Source organism: Dryobates pubescens, chromosome 9, assembly GCF_014839835.1.
Source record: "Dryobates pubescens isolate bDryPub1 chromosome 9, bDryPub1.pri, whole genome shotgun sequence".
NCBI lineage: Eukaryota > Metazoa > Chordata > Aves > Piciformes > Picidae > Dryobates > Dryobates pubescens.
In genome coordinates, this window is record NC_071620.1 from 8,802,593 (window position 1) to 8,825,537 (window position 22,945).

Consider the following 22,945-nt stretch of genomic DNA (forward strand, 5'->3'; position numbering starts at 1 on the left):
GTGCTATTTTTGGCACACTATTTTTAGTACTGGGAATAGTGTAATAACTTTATTTAATTCCTTAACTATCTTCTGGTTCATTCAAGGCCTGTTCTGTTACCTGAGTCTCTCACTTAAATTGCTGTCATTTTATGAACAGGGAATGGAATTGTGTGTTGGCTTTGATTTTTATAGGTTCTTTTGCCACAAGCAATTACCTGGCTGCTCTTTGTTTTGTGGTGTAACTTATGGCGAGGAGCGGAGTTTGGAGAATACGGCATTATAGTTTATTGCTCTCAAGCTGAAACAGTGGCGTATTTAAAGTAATTCAAGTGTTATGCTATTGAGGTCACTGTGTTCTGAATCTGAATATCTGAATGAAGGTCAGTGTCAATCCATATCTCATCAGGACTCAGTATGACTCACATCAGTCATCTGATGACTCCTCTCAGCAGAATGAAAATCATATCATGCTTGCCTTTTTGCTGGATTCAACTTTTGGTGGAAACCTGCTGTGTGTGTGGATTGAATGTGAAGTATGGATAACTGACTGACTTGCCTGCCATGACCCTCCTCCACCCAGAAGCATCTGTCCCACCAAACAGTGGATTACATTCTCTGATACTGTAAGAGAATGTCATTGTCCTGCTAGAAATTACTTTCCTAAATATTAAGTACTGCTCCTTGAATGATATTTCAGTTGCTCCTAGTGAAGGCATATTCTTACATCTGCAGTACAGCAGTAAGATCACATCTATGAACTGTTCCTGTAGTGGTGGTGGTGGGGTTTGATTTTTTTCTTTCTTTTGGCTCATGGAAAATTCTGCTTAAAGCTTTTACTCTTTAAGCAGGTGGAAGTACCTGCAGGTGTGACAGACTTTCTACTTATTGTGGCTACGGGGAGCTTCCAGATGTGGAAGCAAATAAATGGCCTTTCTTGACTGCAGAGAGAAGTAGTACACTAATTCAAGACCTGGGCTAATGTACTTTAAATTGATTTGTTAATTTAAACAGTGGACTTCTGTGTGTATGTTTGGTTTTTATCTTTTTAAATGAGAAGTCTGAGAAATCTGTATTTTGCTGTCCTACCTGGTGTGTTTCTTACTGAATTACTGGGCTAGCCTCCAATTTTGGGGATGCAGTTCATAATATTTTTGTGATTTGAAAAAAAAGAAAGCTTAGAAATTTGCTGTGGTGCTGTAAGAAATCCTCTGACAAATCCCTTGGTGAGTTGCAGCATCAAGAAACATGCTGGTGATGAATGATTATTTTCATGATTTGAAGCACTATTCTAGAGGAACTTCAGATTCAGAATTCACAGTGACCCCAGTAAACGTGGCTGCAAACAGAAGTGTACTTAGTTACATGAAGCATGTGTTTTCTCTTCAGATATCCAACCAGAATAGTATCATAGTATCAGTCAGGGTTGGAAGGGACCACAAGGATCATCTAGTTCCAACCCCGCTGCCCTGGACAGGGACACCCCACACTAGGTTGGGCTGGCCAGAGCCTCATCCAGCCTGGTCTTAAACACCTCCAGGGATGGGGCCTCAGCCACCTCCCTGGACAACCCATTCCAGGGCTTCACCACTCTCGTGGTGAAGAATTTCCTCCTCACATCCAATGCTGGCAAGCCAAAATTGCCAGTTTATGTTGATAATCTCAACTCCTAAAAAAGCGATGCAGTCCAGATCCCTATTTATTGACTTGCCATTTATGCTGTGGCCAAGTGCTTTTTTTCTCCCTATCAGTGTACCTATGAAGAGCTCAGAATCTAAAAATAGTCTACAGTATTTTCTCTCACCAAATGGTTGTGCTTTTTTCCATTTTAAGTTTTATTTCCTGATACACAGTAATCTGCCTCAGTCTCCAGGAGTGAAGATAGAGACTGTTAAGTTTTCTGTCAAGCCTCACATTCACCTAGGCATGGCTCAATTATTTTTCTCTGAGCTATCTGTTTGAAATCTAACTGAAGAATTACATGGGACATTCAGGATATCAAAATGTTTGCTGCTCTATTTCTTTCTTTGGTGCTTTTTTTACCAGTATTATTTCTGTAGACTGTTAAGTGCTGGACAAATTAAGACAGTCCTCTGTGCAGATAAATTCTTATGGATAACTGTCCTCTGAATTCAGTCTCTGAACACAGTTGCTCAAGTACCATTTGAACAATTTTGGTATTCCTAGGCAAGCTGGTAAAATCAACCAAGTGTATTGACTTGTATAAAAGAATCCCATGTTTTGACAGCATGGGCAGCAGAGAGCTCTTCCTATTTAGAACAGGCAATGTTGTAGAGCTGTTCATATTTTTTTTTAGCCAATAAATTAGATTGTGCCCCAGAAATTAAAGGGAAACTTTGTTAGGTGTAGATAGATTTCAGTACTAAAAGTTTTAGAACATTAAGGATCTCAGTTGCTAAGAATAGTAGGAAGTCTTTAAATCAGTTGCATACCCTGAAGAGGCTTTGAGGGATGACAGATGTTATCAGTCTCTTGTGAAGGGTATAATCAGTGATCTGAAGTGTTTCAGACTTGTTATGACTATTTCCTTGTAACAAAACTTGTAATTTTACTGACTCAAAATAGAATCATAAAACACTGCAAAGGGTCGTGTAGCAGATTTTGCCTAATATTAGTCTTGCACTGTGACAGTGTTTACAGTATAGTAGTGGAATGTAACTCAAAGAAACACATTTTTAGATGCTCAGCTGTGATTTTGTTTTTTCCCCTTTTTGTTTTTTTTTCCCTCTCCAAATCCCAGGAAGGACTGGTTAATTTAAGAGACAAAACACATCAAGAAACAAGTTAGTCTCCTAACATTTTCACAATTCTCTGCCAGTTGACTACAGAGCCCTAAAAGAAGATAAAGAGTAAAATGGAAGCAATAAATAGCACTCCTATTTTTATCCTTTTTTTTTTTTTTTCAGTACAGAAAGGACTAAATTAAGAAGGTTGAAAATAAACAGTCTGAAATGGACATTTAACTCCAAGAATGGAGACTGCAGTTTCTTGTATATATCTTACAGTTTTTTACCAGCCTTACAGTGGCAAAAGTATTGTGCATTACTTTTTCTCCTATCACCACATACCTGTGGGAGCAGTCTCTTTGTTTTCTCCATATTTGCTCATTAGGCAGGTAGTTGCAGACTGCAGTTAACTCTGTCCTTGGCCTTCTCTTGAGGTGGAACACATGTGCTTCTTCAACCTGTCTCCTCATGGCATGCACGTTACCTTGTCAATGTTTCCTCTGCTCCTGGGGAGCTCAGAATGGGACATGGTACACTGGATACTGTCTCAAGTGCTTTCTTTCCTGTCTCTGACAACATTCTGTTTGGTGGCCCTCCTTTGAACATCATGAAGTGCAGTAGTCTTACTCTATAATGCTTCAGTCCTATAAGTTGCAGAGCTGCTGTTTGGAATCCCTTTATTGTTCACATCTGAAAATTTCTACAGGAATAGGAAATTCTGTAGATTATGAAACCATTAACTGAAATTTAGAGAGTGGAGGAGAAAGCATACTCTGACCCTTCTTGCATCCCACCCCCTCAGTGGTTTGGATGTTGCAAGTGTTGACAATTGCTTGACTTTGCTATTAAAATTGGAAAATATCTCCCCTTAATGTTTTATCTCTCCACACTCACCAACTTCACCCCTTCCACCTGCTTACTACTGTAAGAAAATTAGGATATGTTACAGATGGAGGAATGACACAGTACTTAATAACAGTCCAAATTTAAATATGCAGAGGGTGCCACCAGCAGTCAGTAGAAGGAAGTGAAGTGAAATACAGTTGTAGGTAGTTCTGAAACTGTTGTTTGATCTCTCAAAGGCAAAAGCTAAAAATGCTTAATAGCTCAGCATATTTTGTAAGTATGAAATGCTAATGATTTCTTTTTTCCTTTCTAGGTGAAACAATTGCAAAGCTTACAGATGTGACCAGCTTAGATCATCCAGAATCCGACAGACACATAACAATCTTTACAGACAAGACGGGTGTGGTAAAAGCTGCAAGGCTGTTGCTTTCTTCTGTCACAAAGGTGCTGGTGTTAGCAGACAGAATTGTTATTAAACAAATAATCACTTCCAGAAACAAGGTATTCATAGTTTCTTTTTTTGTTTGTTTGTTTTGTTTAACTGATTCCTGCAGGCAATGCAAAATGAAGTGGTGTTTTCATTATATCTCTAGGGGAAGTGCAAAATAAAATTAAGGGCTTGCACATGTTCACCTACCAGGTCCCTAAAGAGGAATAACGGTTAATCAGGAGAAATAAAATATCAGTTTTCATTGATGTCCTAAGTTTTAGTCCATTGACCTCATGCACTGGAGGAGACACTGTTTTACTCCTTATTTAAGTTTGCTGTGAGGTGGAAAGTATCTGTCAGTAAAATGGTCAATAAGAGCTTCTACTTGCTAAAGACAGGATGTTTGCACTGTCAAGATCAAGACAAGGAGGGCATTATGAAGGTGTCTAAAGCAAAAGTGGTGAGGAATGCTGCTAAATGGTTGAGCTAGTGGAGTGAGGTTTACAAGTTAAAAGGGTTTTTTTGTTCAGTTTATGTATTGAAACTTCGCTTGAAATCACTTAGTTGCCTTAAATTATTTGTGAAGGCTTATTTCATGTACTGCACTGTCTTGCCTGTAGGATTTTCTTTCTTTCTTTTTTTTCTGCTCTCCCTTGCTTTGCTAAACCAGAAAACCCTCATGCTTGAAAAAATGAGGTCCTGTTAGGGCTTGGGTCTTACCATTGATGTTATTTTTTTTCCTACTTGTAATCCAGGGCAGAGCCTCTCTTCTGCCTGCTCATGCTGTCTCTCTTCCTTTGTCCCAGTTTGCTTTCCAGACGTGCTGGATTATATTTTGCAGCTTCCAGATCCAGGACACTTAGTTGAGTGCAGAATTCAAAAACTATGGAACACATGCTTCAGTCTGACTTCAGACTTAGTAACACTGATTTGTTGTCTTTGTGCTCTTTTCTTCTCCCAGCGGTTAGTGTAGGTGGTAGCATTTTAACCAAAATTATTTTGATGAACTTATTTGCAGGTTTGGTCTTCTTTTGCACTGGGAATCAGAATGCATTTCATAACTTTTTCTGCCTTTAGTGATTTTTCTTTTTCTGCTGTCATCTGCAGCCACACAGGGAGGGATTCAAATTAATTTACCTTTCCAGAAGTGGCTGGTGTTAACACAGATTTAGCCTGCAGAGCAGCTGTGCAAATGTTTGTGTCATGAAGAGATAAGGAGGATTATATCTTTTCAACATCAGGGCATGATTTATGTTCTGAATACCTAAGAAACTGTGTATATGGTGGTATGAATACAGTAGGCATGGGTGCAAGATTTAATTTCATGGATAGATTCATAGACTGGTTTGGATTGGAAGGGACCTCTGAGGGCCATGTAGTCCAACCTCCTGCAGTGAGCAGGGACATCCCTCATTAAATCAAGTTGCCCAGAGCCCTGTCAAGCCTGACCTTGAATATGTCCAAGGATGGGGCCTCAACTACCTCTCTGGGCAACCTGTTCCAGTGTTCCACTACTCTCACGGTAAAGAACTTCCTCCTAACATCCAGCCTAAATTTCCTCTCTAATTTAAAACTGTTGCCTCTCACCCTATCACTACAGGTCTTTGTAAATAGGCGCTTTCCAGCCTTCTTATAGGCCCCCTTCAGGTACTGGAAGGCCACTGTTCTATCTCCCCAGAGTTCTCTTCTCCATGCTGAATAACCCCAGCTCCCTCAGCCTGTCCTCCTAGCAGAGGTGTTCCAGCCCTCTGATAATTTTTGTGGCCCTCCTCTGGAGCTGCTCCATCAGGTCTATGTCCTTCTTGTGTTGATGGCAGCAGGGCTGGATGCAGTAGATATTTAAAATGAAGGTATTTAGAATGAAGTCTCATATGTCTGATTGCCATAGTCACCCCAGTCTTTGTGGTCTGTTGGGTTTTTCTGCATGTGTTTGAGAATGTCTGCTCTTGTTTGTGGTACCAATAGAGCTATTCACATCTCTAAGACCAAATTAAACAAATGATGGTGAGATACAGACATAGCCTGATATTTATAGAGTATGCTTCTAAATAGTGTCAGACACTGGTATGATGGATAGCAGAGCAGATTGTCCTGTGAGAAATACTGTGGTAAAGGGTTGGTATGGACAGGGACATACTTCATGCAAATAACAGAGACACTGACGTATAGTATGGTGCAGATTATGAAAAGGCAGGAACGGGATCATCAGTACTGCCAGATGGAGAAGATGCTGATTTCTTGGAGCATCTCACTGCTCTGAATATCTCAGTTTGTCTCGATGTGAAGGTTGGGAAGGAGATGCGGTCCTTCTTTAAGCATTCCTGTGAGTGAAATTAAGACACAAATGAGGTCATATATCAAGATGAGACTATTTATTAGAAAGAAAATGCAGAAGAAAAAAAAAAAACAGAGAAAGAAAGAAAAGGGAGAGAGGGAGAATGGAGAAAGAGAGAGAAGAAGAGGTGGAAAGAGTTAATTACCACCCCAGGGTTCTTTTCTGTCTTCATCAGGGAGGAGGAGAGAGATGTCCAAGTAGGGTGTTGCTGACGTCCCTTCAGCTTGTGGTGTCCTGGGTGGCATTGCTCCAGCTTGTAGTGTTTCCAGTGATATTTTCCTCTCTGCTCAAGCAGGCATAACTTGGTGGTTTTTATACTGTTAATTTATTGTATCTCCACATGGCTCACATCAACAATGCATAAGTGAATTTCCAGGGGGTCTTCCATGTGTCAGCAGGGGTTGGCGTGAAGTGCCTCTGCCCCTCTTTCCCTAGCACTGTTCACCACACCCGCTGAGCAGTTGTGGTGTTGGTGGGTCGTTCAGGATGATCTTACCTTTGTTGAGACATTCCTCAGCTCTTAATGTAATCCTCACATCCCCATGTAATTTACATGGTCAAGAGAGGATTCTCTCACACAGGTGCATTGTCATCTTAGAGACTGATTGCCCAATGTGGAGCTTTTAGTGCCAGTTTTGTTGCTGCCTCTTTCTGAATGCCTTCATTTTCGTTATCATCATCTTCCTCATAGGAATCAAGTAGTTAAGCCAACTGAGGGCAAAGGACAGAAAAACAGCATAGTGGCTGGACATTGTCTCACAAACTGAAAGTGATTGAGAGCTTCTGGAATGGTGATCTACTCCAGAAGCCAGCCTCTGAATGACAATTGCAATGATCCTGTTCCTGCTTCTGCATTCTCCACACCACATGTACTGTCCTTATGTTCTTAGGTTGTGTGTATTTCTTAAGTCCCTGCCTGCATCTTTCCAACCCTGCAAAATTTGCTTCACTGTCTATCAGACTTAGTCACTGCATCAGTGAGCTTCAAGTCTTGCTCCACTTACTGTCCTCCATCAGATTAGGAGTCCCAGAGCCATGGACAGGGATGTGATGGATAGTGGACCTGTTGCTGCACTGTGTGGATTGGATCAAAATCTGGATGTGCCCTGAAGTGGTGTCAGCCTATGACTACCATCTGAAAGGCAGTATGTGTAGTGCAGCAGCAGCTGTGTAATGCTAAGTTTGAATTTAGATATTAATAGGAACTTAAAGCCTTTTTTGATAATGTATTTTTAACCTCCCATTTTAAAATGCACATTTTAATCACTGTCTGTGTGTTTCATGATGAAGAAAGTTTAAAGTGAAAAATTATAAAGCCATCAGAGGTATTTTGCATTTTAACTGCTCACAAATAAGCTTTAGACAAATTTAGAGCTCTCCAGTTTCTCCCTGTGTATAGTTGGTTGGAATGTCTTGTTTGGCTGGAATGTCTAGAATTGTTATCTGTAATGGTAATATATGTGCTTTCACCAAAATTTTTATTTGAGATTTGTCATGACAGAAACACTTGCTTTAGTGTAACTGTAACACAGTTAGTTGCTTGCAATCAAGACCATACTCATTAAGTACTATACTTGCTTAAAACAAGAATGATTGAGCATAATTACTGTTTTTCTTTTATCCACTCTTGGAAGAGAAAGTTGGACTTTAACTTATGTCTTCTCCTTTCTCCACATTCCGTTTTCTACCCTGGGAGAGAGGCTGGGGGAGCTGGGGTTGCTTAGCCTGGAGCAGAGGAGGCTCAGAGGAGACCTTATTGCTCTCTACAACTACCTGAAGGGAGGTTGTAGACAGGCAGAGGTTGGTCTCTTCTCCCAGGCAGCCAGCACCAGAACAAGAGGACACAGTCTCAAGCTGCACCAGGGGAGGTTTAGGCTGGATGTTAGGAAGAAGTTCTATACAGAGAGAGTGATTGCCCATTGGAACAGGCTGCCTGGAGAAATGGTGGAGTCACCATCATTGGAGGTGTTCAGGAGGAGAATTGATGGGGTGCTTGGCTGCATGGTTTAGTTGATTAGGTGGGTTGGATTAGTTGATAGGTTGGACTTGATGATCTTGAAGGTCTCTTCCAACCTGGTCTATTCTATTCTATTCTATTCTATTCTATTCTATTCTATTCTATTCTATTCTATTCTATTCTATTCTATTCTATTCTATTCTATTCTTGTTGATTCTATGATTCTATGATTTAGAAGGATCTGCAAATAAAAGTGGCTTAGTAAGAATGTTTTCTGTTTGGCGTCCTGATAATCTACAGTAGTTTCCCTTATCTTGCAGGTCCTTGCAACAATGGAACAACTAGAAAAAGTCAGTAGTTTCCAGGAGTTTGTACAAATATTCAGCCAGTTTGGAAATGAAATGGTAGAGTTTGCCCATTTGACTGGAGATCGGCAAAATGTGAGTGTTAAAAAAACAACCCCAAAAGCTGTGACAGATCTTGTAAGGTAAACATTTTTCACCTGGTAGATTTGGGTTCTTCTCAGATGATTAACCATTACAGAACAAAACAATTGCCCATGTCCTGTTCGCTGAAACCTAGCTTACCCTCGCTCCACACAGAGGACGTCTTGGGATGTCAAAGCTCAGCCTGAGAAGCATCACTGCGCTGTTTGTTTTAGCCAGATTTAGCCAGATTTGGTAGCGACGGAGGTTCTTGGAATCAATACGGCTGACCAATATGATCGGTACTGATTCTTTATTGTTCCAGTATTGCAGGCCTGTGGCACAGGCCTATGGTGAAAGCATGGCACAGTAAAGCATGGAAGGAGAGGAGACAGGACAGGCAGGAAAAGAAGTGCGTAGCAAGGAAACTGCTACAATTTATATAACCTTGGTGTGCCTTGTTGGCATGGACTCATTGGTTCCCTATGAGTGACCACACATCACACTATTATAGATTATTGGTCCAACTACTAATGACACGTGAGGTTTGTTGATGCAGGTGCATGTCCTGTTGCCCCAAGATAACTTGCTGTATTTCTAGCTACCAGTGTCCTGCTTTAGTTACATGCTGCAGGCACAGCACTGTTTTGCTACACTGCTAGCTGGCTCTGCATTGATGCTGAGCATAACCTACCACCATGTCAGGCTCTAGGCCTGCACTGCCAGATTGCTCACACTGCTCGTTGCTGGCATTCCCACAGTTTGATCTGCATGTCTTCCAGAAGGCTGGGTGCATGCTATTTGACGTGTCCTTTGGATTCATTTGCAATCTTTTGGTTCTGACTTTCTAGCTTACTGCTTTGATAGGGAATTTGTCCGTCGTTACTTGTCCACTTGACAGAAATATTGGATGTTTGCACAAAGTGAAGGGATTTAAAAGCAGAGTAATTATTTTGGAAAACTCCAAGCATGAAATCTTTAGATCCTAATAAAGCTTATTTATGTATTCTGGAATATTTTGCTAGGTTTAGGTTAAATCCTTCTTATGGTAGGGTAATGATTTTTTACTTCTTGCATGAAGCTACTTTTTCCATAGCCTTTCATTCATTTAGGAATCTTTTAGCTGCTACTTAGGTGTAAATAAAAGGTTTGCTGAGGCTTAATACTTCTGCTGTGAGCTCTAGTTGCTTCCCCCTTAGCAATTAAAACCTCCATTCAGAGCTGAACCAGGGGCCTGATATGGATATACAGAGTCTGTGTTCTCCAGCAAAATTCACAATTCAGTCTGTATAAACAATTGGCCAATCTCATGCATCCCCTTTTTGCAGTTGATGTATTCCACATCTGTGAAGTACACGCTCGTTATATAACTAAAAGAAATACTTGCTGGGAAATGAACTCTCTTTTATTTTACCCTGAAATAGTCCTAGCAGTTGTTCCATGGGAAAAGAAAGGTGCTTTAGTAGTAAGCGATATTCTTTTCAGCTGTCTTTGGTTTTCATTGTTAGCTGATCTTTGTCACTGCCTACTTGACTCTTTTGGAAAGAGTGCTTCATGACTTCCTGGCCTGCATTAGGAATAGTGTGGCCAGCAGGAGCAGGGAGGTCATTGTGCCCCTGTACTCTGCATTGGTTAGGCCACACCTTGAGTACTGTGTCCAGTTCTGGGCCCCTCAGTTTAAGAAGGACATTGAGATACTTGAACATGTCCAGAGAAGGGCAACAAGGCTGGGGAGAGGCCTTGAGCACAAGCCCTATGAGGAGAGGCTGAGGGAGCTGGGATTGTTTAGCCTGGAGAAGAGAAGGATCAGGGGTGACCTCATTGCCCTCTACAACTACCTGAAAGGTAGTTGTAGACAGGAAGGGGTTGGTCTGTTCTCCCAGGCAACCAGCACCAGAACAAGGGGACACAGTCTCAAGCTGTGCCAGGGGAAGTTTAGACTCGAGGTGAGGAGAAAGTTCTTCACTGAGCGAGTCATTTGTCATTGGAATGTGCTGCCCAGGGAGGTGGTGGAGTCACCGTCCCTGGAGGTGTTCAAGGGGAGATTGGACATAGCACTTGGTGCCATGGTCTAGTCATGAGGTCTGTTGGGACAGGTTGGACTTGATGATCCTTGGGGTCTCTTCCAACCTTGGTTATACTGTGATACTGTGATACTACTTTTTAAATTGTGTCAGGACCTTTTTGGTGTACTCATAGTGTGCAGACAGCTACGAAGCATTGCTAGTTCTGTTGGGAGGGCACGTCCCTCGAGGTATTTTTCCTTAGTGTGCTTATAAGAAGTATGCCATAGACTCTTTAGTGTGGCCAGATTTATCAGAACATAATGCCAGGATTTCAGAAATGATCTGGTTTTCTTTTTAACATGTGGTGATTTTGATCTTAAAGATTTTCTGTAGTTGCACAATAAGATTTTTATTAAAAAAATGTCAAAACAGGTTGCTGCTGTGATCTATCACCTTGCTAATCTAGGGTAAATTAGGATTAATTCCACCCTGTAAACTGCTTCTTTTCACCTGGTTGCACTCAGTTGCCTATTTAACACTAAATAACACTCAGCTATATTTGTGAGCATTATGATCTTAGTTGTGGCTTTGCAAGCTCTTCCTTTAGTTAGACCTTCCTACACGCTGAGGGATTTGTGTTGCCCGCTTCCCTCCCTTCCACCCCCATCCCAATTTGGACTCTAAATTTATCCCTTTGATAAACTTTTCTGGGGCATAGTTCAATTTTGCAGGTGGGTTCCTCCCCCTGGAGAATTCTTGAGAAGTTTCTGTACTTTTGTGGCCGCCACAACTTTCTACAGAGGAATTACTTTTTTAGCCTGTTAAAGCTTTATTACTGGTATGAAGCAAATGAAACACTCAAGCAGAAAAAAAGATTGATTTTACATTTCCTTCACTGCCTGTACAAAGAAAAGGTGCTGTTGTCATTGCTGCCTTACTCCCCCCCTCTTTTAGAAAATACTTTTAGATAGCTATTTCTCTCCTCCTCATTTTTCTGTTTTATGAATAATGCTGTATGATAATGATAGCAAGATTAGTGACAGTTTACATAACACATTCTATCTCTGAGATCTTCCTTCTTTGAAATCTGAATTGAATCGAGCCAAGAATAAATGCATACATTAAAATCTGTCTGAAAAGCAAGTGCCAGATCATGAGTTACACTGAAAATAGCAATTGTCAGACATAAAGAAGTTTATTCACAACCAAATCCTTCTGACAAGAGAATTTCCTTTTTCCATTCTCACAGACAGTTAACATTTTGGATACTGTGTGATATTCAGGTCATTTTTTTTTTTCCTTTTGATATTTAGGACTTGAAGGATGAGAAGAAAAAGGCTAGAATGGCAGCATCTAGGGCTGTTCTTGAGAAGTGCACCATGATGCTCCTAACTGCTTCAAAGGTGAATATGCACACTGTTACATAACTTGGGTAAATCACGGAGTATGGCATCTAGCAGGATAGCTGTCTCTTCTTTCTTAGCCCCACCTCAAATTTCATGATGAAGAAGGGTCTAACTGTAAATAATGAGCAGAGGAGAATCTTTATGTTCTGAGTGACAGTATGAGCTCTACTTCATACAACAGCAGTCTAACAAAAATTATTTATCATACTGTAACATGCTCTTTAGATGTACCCTGGCATTCACATGTGCTCTTTCATAATGCTTACTTTGCTTTCCTTTCCTTCAAAAGACTTGTCTGAGGCATCCAGACTGTGAATCTGCTCGTTTAAACAAAGATGGAGTGTTTCATCGGATGAGATTAGCTTTGGAACAGGTAATAGAAATCGTAACTGACTCTAGACCAAATGGAGACAATGACATGGCCCCCATCAGCATATATTCTGGAATCAAAGAATTCAAGGTAAAAATAGAAAATTATAATTAGTAAAAATATTATTTACTTACTTACTTACTTATTTATTTCAAATTGTAAGTGGTGGAGCCGTATCTTTTTGGCACTGTTCACTTAAATAACCTTGTTTAGCCTGGAGAAGAGGAGGCTCAGGGGAGACCTTATTGCTCTCTACAACTACCTGAAGGGAGGTTCTAGCCAGGAACGGGGTTTGTCTCTTCTCCCAGGCAATCAGCACCAGAACAAGAGGGCACAGTCTCAAACTGCACCAGGGGAGGTTTAGGCTCAAGGAGAAAGTTCTTTACATAGAGAGTTGTTACCTGTTAGAATGGGCTGCTCAGGGAGGTGGTGGAGTCACTGTCCCTGGAGGTGTTCAAGAGGGGATTGGATGTGGCACTTGGTGCCATGGTTTAGTAGTCATGAGGTGTTGGGTGACAGGTTGGACTTGATGATCTTTGAGGTCTTTTCCAACCTTACTGATTCTGTGATTCTACGATTCTAACCTGCTGAATCAGAATGATTCAGAACTTTCGAGGTAGTGCCTTGACATTGAATAAACATAAGTTATCAGGATGCAAATGAGAACCTCATTTAAACAGTTGTTGTTGAAGAATGCTTGCTTTGTAATTGGTAGTATTTGTAAAAATGCATGCAAAAATATTCATCCAAACAGTTAAAAGAGCAAACTGTCATTCAGAGGCAATGTTATGAGTTGAAACTGTATCTTGTAGCTCAGTTCATTTTTCCTGATGAAGGCTTTTCTAAATGTCACGCTTGTTTAAGAACAGTTAACGAACAACCACGTCTTATTTCTTTGGAGTCTTGTCACTTTCTGATTTATTTTTGTTTTAAAATATATAATTTGTTTATTTTCTCCTCCCCTTGGAACTGAGTTGAAATTTTTACAAAGTGTCTTAAAACATCTCATTTGCTAGATGGTAATTTTTAGGAAAATACTCAGATGGTGTGGATGTGGAAAGAGCAAACAAAATCTGAACAGAATACACAATTTCTGAAACTTTTTATTATCAGCAGCAGAACAGTAATGTATTTGATGTTACTTCTGATAGGTGGCCAGTAATTTGTTGATGGTATTACTACCTGTAAAAAACCAAAACCCAAACCCACAAAAAATCCCCAAACCTGAAGTGGAGGTCTTGGATACAGTTCAGTTATTTGAAAAGAAGTGGATAATAAAAAGCACCAAGGATTAAAACTATGTCAAATGATGCGGTCTCTTTCTGCATTTGCATCAAAAATGTATAACCACAGTCATCCTCAAGGAACTGATTTCTCTTCTTTTTCAGAATAAAGTGGAGGGTCTTCGTGAGAATCTTTATTTTCTGTCAAAAGAGAACCTTTCAACAATGCTGGAAGTTATCCTGGAACACACGGAAGACTTCACAGACTCTGCCTATACCAGTCATGAGCACAGAGAACACATTTTGGAGCTGTCTAAACAGGCTAAAATGGAACTAGAGCAGCTGGTTTCAGTGTGGATGCAAGCTGTAAGAGCTTTTTAGCAAAGTAAATCTTTTTGCCTCTACTTTGGAAAGAAATTTTAATGCAGTGTTTCCTCTGGTCTAGGAAAGAGAGATCTGTGTGTATTCCTCACAGTGAGATCTGATCAGGGAAGTCATAGTTGTTCTGTCCTTCCTCTGCCCCATTGTTATTGTTTCATTAATTCTTTGATGGCTAAATTGGGCTGCTAGTAGTGGTAAAATACTTTTAGTGAAGCTGTAAGTGGAAACAAGAAGGTGAACAGAAGTATTGCCCAGTCTTAAACAAGTCTCTCGAGCAGTTCAGAGACCAGCTGTCTTGGTCTTATAGCAGTGGCCACACAGTTTCTTGTTTTCAACAGAATGTTGACAACCCTAACTATTGAAAAGGGAAATACTCTAAACAAATGGATGCTTTTTTATTCTTACACTAAGAGTTGAAAGCTTTTGTTTGTCATTTTTACAAGATGTAAATTATAGTAAGTCTTTCTTTTTGGAGAAGAAACTGGTTAAGCCTGCCTCTGCCATTTGTCTTACCTTGTTTGTTGCAGATGAGAGAAGATAACATGCAAAAAGGGGAGGAAAAGCAGAGATGGAAAAGGCAGTTTATCTTTCTGATGCTGACTTGCTTTAGGTCTTGTTCCTGGGGAAATAATATAGCACAAAATCTTATCAACACTCTGAAATGTGGCAGATGTGTACTAATATGGGATACTTAACTCAGTGTATTACTTAAAGCATATTTCTCCTCTTTGAAGCAGATACTGCAGCCAGATGTTCTTAATGCAGTAGTGCAGTTTGAAGAGCATATAACTCTTACTGATAATACAGGCCGTTGCTGTTACAAAGAAGACACAGCTAAAGTAATTAGTTGCATAGAATTTCATAACCATTAGGAGCTAAAACTGTGTTTAGTTTGGTGTTGGTGGTTAGCCCTGGTAGGCAGCTGTGTAAGCACTGTGGTATCAACACTGTTTTGATCACAAATTCAAAGCAGCACCATGCCAGATACTATGAAGAAACTTAATTCTGTCCCAGGCAAACCAAGTACACTTGGGTATTTCCAGCCTCTGTTACTTGGAGAAAATGATTGCCTCTAAATAATTTACATGCTGCATTTCAAACAGTAGAAATGAGAGTCTAGTACAAGACTCTGAATATATATGATCTGTGAAAAATGCTTGGGTAGGCACATGTGTGCTTATGCATTAAGTGTTTTCATTAATAAATAACCCAGCCTGCTCTGGTGAGACCTTACCTGGAGTGCTGCATCCAGCTCTGGAGACCTCAACACAGGAAGGACATGGACCTGATGGCACAGATCCAGAGGAGGGCCATGAAGATGAGCAGGGGGCTGGAACAATTTGGCTACAAGGACAGGCTGAGGGAGCTGAGGTTGTTCAGCCTGGAGTCCAATCTCCTCTTGAACACCTCCAAGGATGGTGACTCCACCACCTCCCCAGGCAGCCCATTCCAATGACAAATGACTCTCGCTGGGAAGAACTTTCTCCTCACCTTGAGCCTAAACTTCCCCTGGTGCAGCTTGAGACTGTGTCCCCTTGTTCTGGTGCTGCTTGCTAGAGAGAAGAGACCAACCCCTTCCTGGCTACAACCACCTTTCAGATAGTTGTAGAGGGCAATGAGGTCACCCCTGACCCTCCTCTTCTCCAGGCTAAAAAATCCCAGCTCCCTTAGCCTCTCCTCACAGGGCTTGTGCTCAAGGCCTCTCCCCACCCTTGTTGCCCTTCTCTGGACACGTTCAAGTGTCTCGATGTCATTCCTGAACTGTGGGGCCCAGAACTGGACACAGTACTCAAGGTGTGGCCTAACCAGTGCAGAGTACAGGGGCACAATGACTTCCCTGCTCCTGCTGGCCATGCTATTCCTAATGCAGGCCAGAAAGAATACGCCCAACGTGCGTATGACACACTAGCTGAGTGCAAAGCATTCTTCATATTAAAAGTGATATTGTGATGCTACACTGTTGGCAATTTGCTTAAAGAAAAGCATTAAACTTGAGGGACAGTTAGCTTGGAGACAGAACAGAAAAGAATACCTGAGAAAATGACCATATTGACTTGAGTGGTGTTGGGTGGTTTTTCCTTCCTTTGAATAAAATGGAGGATGTGCATGGCTCTACCTACCTGTATATTTATGTTAATGTAGACTGAGAGGCTAATTCTTCTTTACAAAAATTTTTTTGTGTGGCTATGACCATGTTAATAGTCACACCCATGACGGCTCTTCCCACTGTATTTCAGAGGATAATGCAAAATCACTGTTTCTTAACTCTTTTCCCTGTGTACATCTCCTGACATTTGGATTGTTGCTTAGATAGGTGCTGTCTGCAGAAGGGTCTGTCTTGAAACTACCTCAGCAAAAAGTTGCTAGCTGCTGTACTCATTTAAATTAGACAATGCTCTAAAGTCTTGCAAAGATGATTTAAGTAACATTTTTGTAATTCAATACAGAACATTCTGTGTAACATTTTAGGTACCACTTTTTTCTATTTTTCTATTTTTGAAATAATGATTTTAAAATGCCTTGGACTATTGCTCTACTGTAAGATGCTTAGACAGACAGCTTTTGGAAGTTGTAAAGCTTAAAGAAACTCTTTTCCTGGGGGGGAAGGCGGGGGGGAAGAAAAGAAACTGTTTCTAGATAACAATTTTTCAAGTAGAATACACAAGAGGTGCAAGTAAATATTAAATCTAGAACAAAAAGGGCTACCTTCTAAAGTAACTCAAAGTAATGACCTGTGAAGGTGGGATTCGATGAGGTTTTTGTGTAATGTTTTGTTGGCTGCTTCCTTTGGCTTGTAGCAAAACCAGAAGACAAAGGATGTCATGGAAGACTTGGAAGTAGCCATTTTGAAAACATGCCAGTGCATGAATGAACTTAAAAGAGAGGTAAGTGTTGTTTAAAGCAACAGAAATGGAATGAAAGATTGAATTCCTTACTTGTTATATGTGAACTTTTAAAATAAGATCCTGTGCGCAAAAAGATTACCTGGAGGGAGGTTGTAGACAAGTGGGGGCTGGTCTCTTCTCCCCGGCAACCACCACCAGAACAAGAGGACAAAGACTCAAGCTGCACCAGGGGAGGTTTAGGCTGGATGTTAGGAAGAAATTCTTCATAGAGAGAGTGATTGCCCATTGGAATGGGCTGCCCAGGGAGGTGGTGGAATCGCCATCACCGGAGGTGTTTAGGAGGAGACTTGATGGGGTGCTTGGTGCCATGGTTTAGTTGATTAGATAGTGTTGGATGATAGGTTGGACATGATGATCTTGAAGGTCTCTTCCAATCTGGTCTATTCTATTCTATTCTATCCTATTCTATTCTATTCTATTCTATTCTATTCTATTCTATTCTATTCCATTCCATTCCATTCCATTCCATTCCATTCCATTCCATTCCATTCCATTCCATTCCATTCCATTCCATTCCATTCCAATTTATGGATGAGAGTAGCTAAATCAGAATTGCACCAGGGAGTTAGTATGCAGTTATCTTCTGTGTCCTAACTTAGAACTTAATAGAAATCTGTTGGATTCACAGGTTTTTTGCTAACTTGGACAACAATTAAAAAAACCCCAGAACAACCTATGTATGTAACCACTGCTTTAAATGTAAAGGGCAATTTTTTTCCTGGGGGATGCATGTATCATTTTAAAAAATACTTTTATTGTAGTATGTTCTTAATTACAGCTGTTCTTTGTAGCTAACTTAGAATCATAGAATTGTTAGGGTTGGAAGGGACCTCAAGGATCATCTAGTTCCAACCCCCCTGACATGGGCAGGGACACCTCACACTAGATCAGGTTGCTCAGAGCCACATCCAGCCTGGCCTTAAAACCCTCCAGGTATGAGGCTTCCACCACCTCCCTGGGCAGCCTGCTCCAGTGTCTCACCACCCTCATGGGGAAGAACTTCTTCCTAACATCCAATCTGAATCTACCCACTTCCATCTTTTTCCCATTCCCTCTAGTCCTGTCACTACCTGACACCCTTAAAAGTCCCTCCTCAGCTTTCTTGTAGGCCCCCTTCAGATACTTTAACACCACAATATGGTCTCTTTGGAGGCTTCTCTTCTCCAGACTGAATAGCCCCAACTCTCTCAGTCTATCCTCACAGGAGAGGTGCTATTGATTTCTCTACTAGGATTGTGTTATGACTGCCTTACATATACACTCAGATGCCTTTCTAGACAGTTGGAAGCTGTGCATGTGCCTGTTGTAAGTCATCCTAAATGCAAGCATTCTGGGTATCATCTTAGACGCAAGATACGTACACATGCAAGAGAGCAGCCTTACTTGATGCATGGGATGAACTGCACTTGCTCATCAGGGTCCCCATTAATGAATAATACTGCTGCCTTGTCTGTCCCACAGATTTGAATCAAACCCAGAATTACTGGTTTCTGGCAGCTTCCAAAATATTTGCAAAGCATTCAGATATCTTTTCAACTGCTTAATGTTATTGTTCCTTTAAACAGATGAAGAAGACTTAAGTGCATTGAGGGCTTCAATACTAGGCTACAGAGCAGTGCAAATATGTTAGGGAAGTGTGGTGATCTTGCTTAGACTTGGGTCTCAGCTGCTGTAACTGGAAATCCTGAATTGCTCAAAAAATCAGGCTGGATATTTTTTAATGGAGGCAAAAGGAGAAATTTTGTCTTCTGGGTTATAACTCCTGCAGCTTTCCTCAAGATCTGAACAGTGCTTTGGATCTATTTCAGTTGCAGTTAACTTCTTTGCACTTCTGCTGTCAGGTAGTGTGTTGGTCTCCCAGAAAATGGAAGCTACATAATCTGTGCCCTTTTAATAGTTTGTTGGTTTTTTCCCTCTTTGGTCATCATTTTATAGAAAGTCAGTATTGGAGCTTTCCTGGAGTGACATTCAGCTGCCTTAACTGTATAGAATCATAGAATCAATAAGGTTGGAAAAGACCTCAAAGATCATCAAGTCCAATCTGTCACCCAAGACCTCATGACTACTAACCCACGGCACCAAGTGCCATGTCCAATCCCCTCTTGAACACCTCCAGGGACAGTGATTCCACCACCTCCCTGGGCAGCACATTCCAATGCCTAACAACTCTCTCTGTGAAGAATTTTCTCCTCACTGTGAGTCTAAACTTCCCCTGGCACAGCTTGAGACCGTGTCCTCTTGTTCTGGTGCTGGTTGCCTGGGAGAAGAGACCAACCCCCTCCTGGCTACAGCTACCCTTCAGGTAGTTGTAGAGAGCAATAAGGTTTCCCCTGAGCCTCCTTTTCTCCGGGCTAAACAATCCCAGCTCAGAAGGGACCCAATCCCAGAAGATCAGAAGGGACTTTAATACCTACTTCAACCTCCCAAGATCACCCTTTTTGAGTAATGTCATTCCCATGTACTGAGTGATGAGGAAAGGAAGGGTTTCTGGGCCAAATAGTATGTGACTGTATAATTCCATACCTCCTAAAGCTAAAGATAGCTGGAGTAGAGTTCAAGGAAGAAATAATTAATATCTTGTGTTTTCTTGCAGTGCCATAAAGTTAGGTCTTAGCATATTGTCCTACCCACATGTTTCTATTTATGAAAATGCCGTGCAACAAAGACTACACCTTTACCACACTTAGAGACTTTTGCCAGGTGACAATAATAGATAATTACCTTCTGTAAACCAGCTAACAGAGGTGGTGTGAAACACAAAATAGCAGGCTGCTTGTGCCCTGTGATGTAGCTGCATGTTGAAAACAATGCAGGTGAAAAACATAGCATGTTGGGTTAGAAATTGTGGAGGAAACTGAGTGGGCATGGATTTCTAAACTAAAAAATCCAGTGTTCTTTATCACTTGTGTTTGAGACCTGTAGGAAAGCTTGCTTACTAAGAGCCTTTTTAAAATCCACAGCACCTGTTCTGCTCATAAACTTTGAGTCTTATGTAATTTTCCTTGTTCTTTATGCAGTGATCGGGTTGATCCCTGAGTAGCTGTGGTTTTGTGCGTGGCTGAGGAGGACTGTCCTGTCCTATGGAGATAGACTGAGAGAGTTGGGGCTATTCAGTCTGGAGAGAAGGCTCCAAGGAGACCTTATTGTGGCCTTCCAGTATTTTAACAGGGCCTACAAGAAAGCTGGTGAGGGACTTTTTAAGGGTGTCAGGTAGTGATAAGACTAGGGGGAATGGAGCAAAACTAGAAGTGGGTAGATTCAGATTGGATGTTAGGAAGAAGTCCTTCCCCATTAGGGTGGTGAGACACTGGAACAGGTTGCCCAGGGAGGTGGTAGAAGCCTCATTCTTGGAAGTTTTTAAGGCCAAGCTGGATGTGGCTGTGAGCAACCTGATCTAGTGTGAGGTGTCCCTGCCCATGTCAGGGGGGTTGGAACTAGATGATCCTTGAGGTCCCTTCCAACCCTGACAGTTCTATGATTCTGTGACTTCGTGTGCTGCAGCATATCAATCAGCAGCCAGGATCTCTACTGATGAAATTTAAGTATTGTGAGTCTAATTAAAATGTTTTTGAGAACATGGGCACTGAGAACACAGGACAGCCTTGTTAAAAGTAGTTCTTTCCCACCCCTGTCAGCGTATGGAAGGAACAAAAGATGTGTTCCTTCCTTAAGATGATTTTCCTGCTAATGATCAGAGACAGCATTATGTAGATTTCCTTTTTAGATCAGGATGAAAAGAATATCTAATGAAAAGGTAATTTCTGTGTAGCCTATATATAAATGAGAATTGCCAGTTCGTGCTCTTAACGTTGCAAGCCTCGTAGCTATTCTTTCTTCAGAGCTGACTTCATTTCCGAGGTTAGTGGTTTGTGCTAATTTTTAATGGCATATGAGCAAGCTATATAAATCCTTTATAACAGATTGTCAAAGCTTTTGTTTTTTCTTTTTGTTGTTCTCTAAAAAAAAATTGTGATGGATTTTGAGGCAGAAATTCCATTTTCTTGCATTAAATTTAAAAAGCAAACCCAAAAGAACTTAGTTCTGGACTGCACAAGAAATACTGCCAGGGGAAGGGAGTTAAAAATAGGTAGAATTCAGTGGAATAAAAATCACAGCATACCATTCTACTTAACATTCCTTCTCAACGGTGTCAAAGCCTGTCAGTGTCACAGCTGCAAGCTTACTGCATTCACAAGGACTTGTCCTTCCTGAACAGCCAAGCTTGTATATTCAGTGCAGCCCAGCAAAGTGAGTGTAATATTACAAGACTCATAATAGTCACATGAGCATAAGCAAGCTGTGCTATTTCTAAAGAGGTTGCTATTTTGCTCTTACCTGGTTTTCAAATGGTACCAGCATAAGTAAACCTGCTATGACTGGTCAGTAGACCTAGCTGCAGCTGTTCCTGATAGCTACCATCAAGCAGAGTCCTTCACAGCACAATTTCAACAGACCCATGGGTCTGAAAGTGTGTCTGTTTTTCAAGGGAAAGCTTCTCCTTGCTTGTTAGGAGTGTAGAGAGAGGGTGCTTGAGACTTCTCCAAGATCCACCTCTGGCTTCCGTCTCCTTGCAGAAAAGATGATTTTTACTTGTCTAAGGCTGTGGTACAACCTGGTTATATTCAGGCTGTTCTTCGTGTCCCTGAGAATTCAATTTGTGAAAAAAAAATAATTTCCAGTATGTAATTAAAGATGTATTTATAATATATTCATTTCTGATATATTATAAACTCAGATGGTACGTGGCTGCAGTCTGCTTCACACAATTTAATGTGTGTTCTTTATGAGAAGTGGCCATTGTGTCACGCTGATGCTGAACTTGATGTTCCACAAATTCATGCACCTGTTTTTTTCCCAGCTGTAACATCATCAGAAAGCAGTGTGATAACTTCATGTCCTCATTTTATCAGCTGCTCTTTTGTTTCTCTCTGTATTTGGTTGTGTGGTGTTTTATTGCAGTGCAGTAGATTTTATCTTTGAATAGCAACCGAAGAATTAAAGTTCCAGATACTCTGCAGGCTCTACATGAGCTTTCATAGCAGTACATTTTTTGCTTATGGGAAAAATCAACCTGTATCTTAACTTTACTTGAGTTGGTGCTGGATGAATTTTTTCCCTCCCAAGGTTTATCTCTCGTTCTTTTAATGCTACTCAAGGTCCACAGTGCAGCAACGTCTTTGGCAGCAGATCTGCTAAAATACCATACGGATCATATGGTCCTCAAAGCACTGAAAATCACAGGAGTAGAAGGAAATCTTGAAGCTGTGGCAGAATATACTTGCAAGCTATCAGAGCAGAAAGAGCAACTTGTTGAGGTGAGTTCCTGGCTACTTTAGTTTTGTAAGGCACTTAGAAAATGAATGACTGTATTACTTTATTCCTTAGGAAGGCTTTGGTCTGTACTGCTGTAATTTTTATTTTAGTTTCCTAGTATACTGTTGAAGTTTGTATTGTTCTTGGCAGGGTCTGAGCCAGGGGTGTCATTGTGGCATAGAGTTGTTGTAGAAGGGATATATGGTTGTACCTAATTATCCTCCCAGATCTAAACTCATTCTGTATGTTCATTAAATGTTCATTAGAAATAGATTCGTAGATCCAAGTAGAGGTAACAGCCTTTTTGTTTCAAGTGACAGGTGTCTAGCACCAGCTGCATCCAAACCCACATTTTAAGTAAGGTTGTAAGGCTGAGTTTCTTAATGCAGTGAACTTGACTGTTTAGAAGATCTTGTGTGGTTGTTGTCAGTCAAGATGGCCACGGATAATCTTTTGTCCTTTGTGAAAAGTAGTGTGGATGTTGCGTGTATTAATATACATAGAATACATAGAATAAACCAGGTTGGAAGAGACCTTCAAGATCATCGCGTCCAACCCATCAACCAATCCAACACCACCTAAACAACTAACCCACGGCACCAAGCACCCCATCAAGTCTTC

General features: G+C 40.9%; 1 protein-coding gene across 1 annotated transcript in view; it reads left to right on the forward strand.

The window, feature by feature from the left end:
• CTNNAL1 (catenin alpha like 1) overlaps positions 1-22,945 on the forward strand; it is a 60,794-nt gene that overhangs the window by 17,746 nt on the left and 20,103 nt on the right. The window contains exons 3-9 of the mRNA XM_054164212.1: positions 3,886-4,073; positions 8,615-8,734; positions 12,039-12,128; positions 12,421-12,591; positions 13,890-14,090; positions 16,904-16,990; positions 22,168-22,326. Coding sequence (XP_054020187.1) covers positions 3,886-4,073; positions 8,615-8,734; positions 12,039-12,128; positions 12,421-12,591; positions 13,890-14,090; positions 16,904-16,990; positions 22,168-22,326 — 1,016 coding nt within the window. The remainder of the gene's footprint in view (positions 1-3,885; positions 4,074-8,614; positions 8,735-12,038; positions 12,129-12,420; positions 12,592-13,889; positions 14,091-16,903; positions 16,991-22,167; positions 22,327-22,945) is intronic.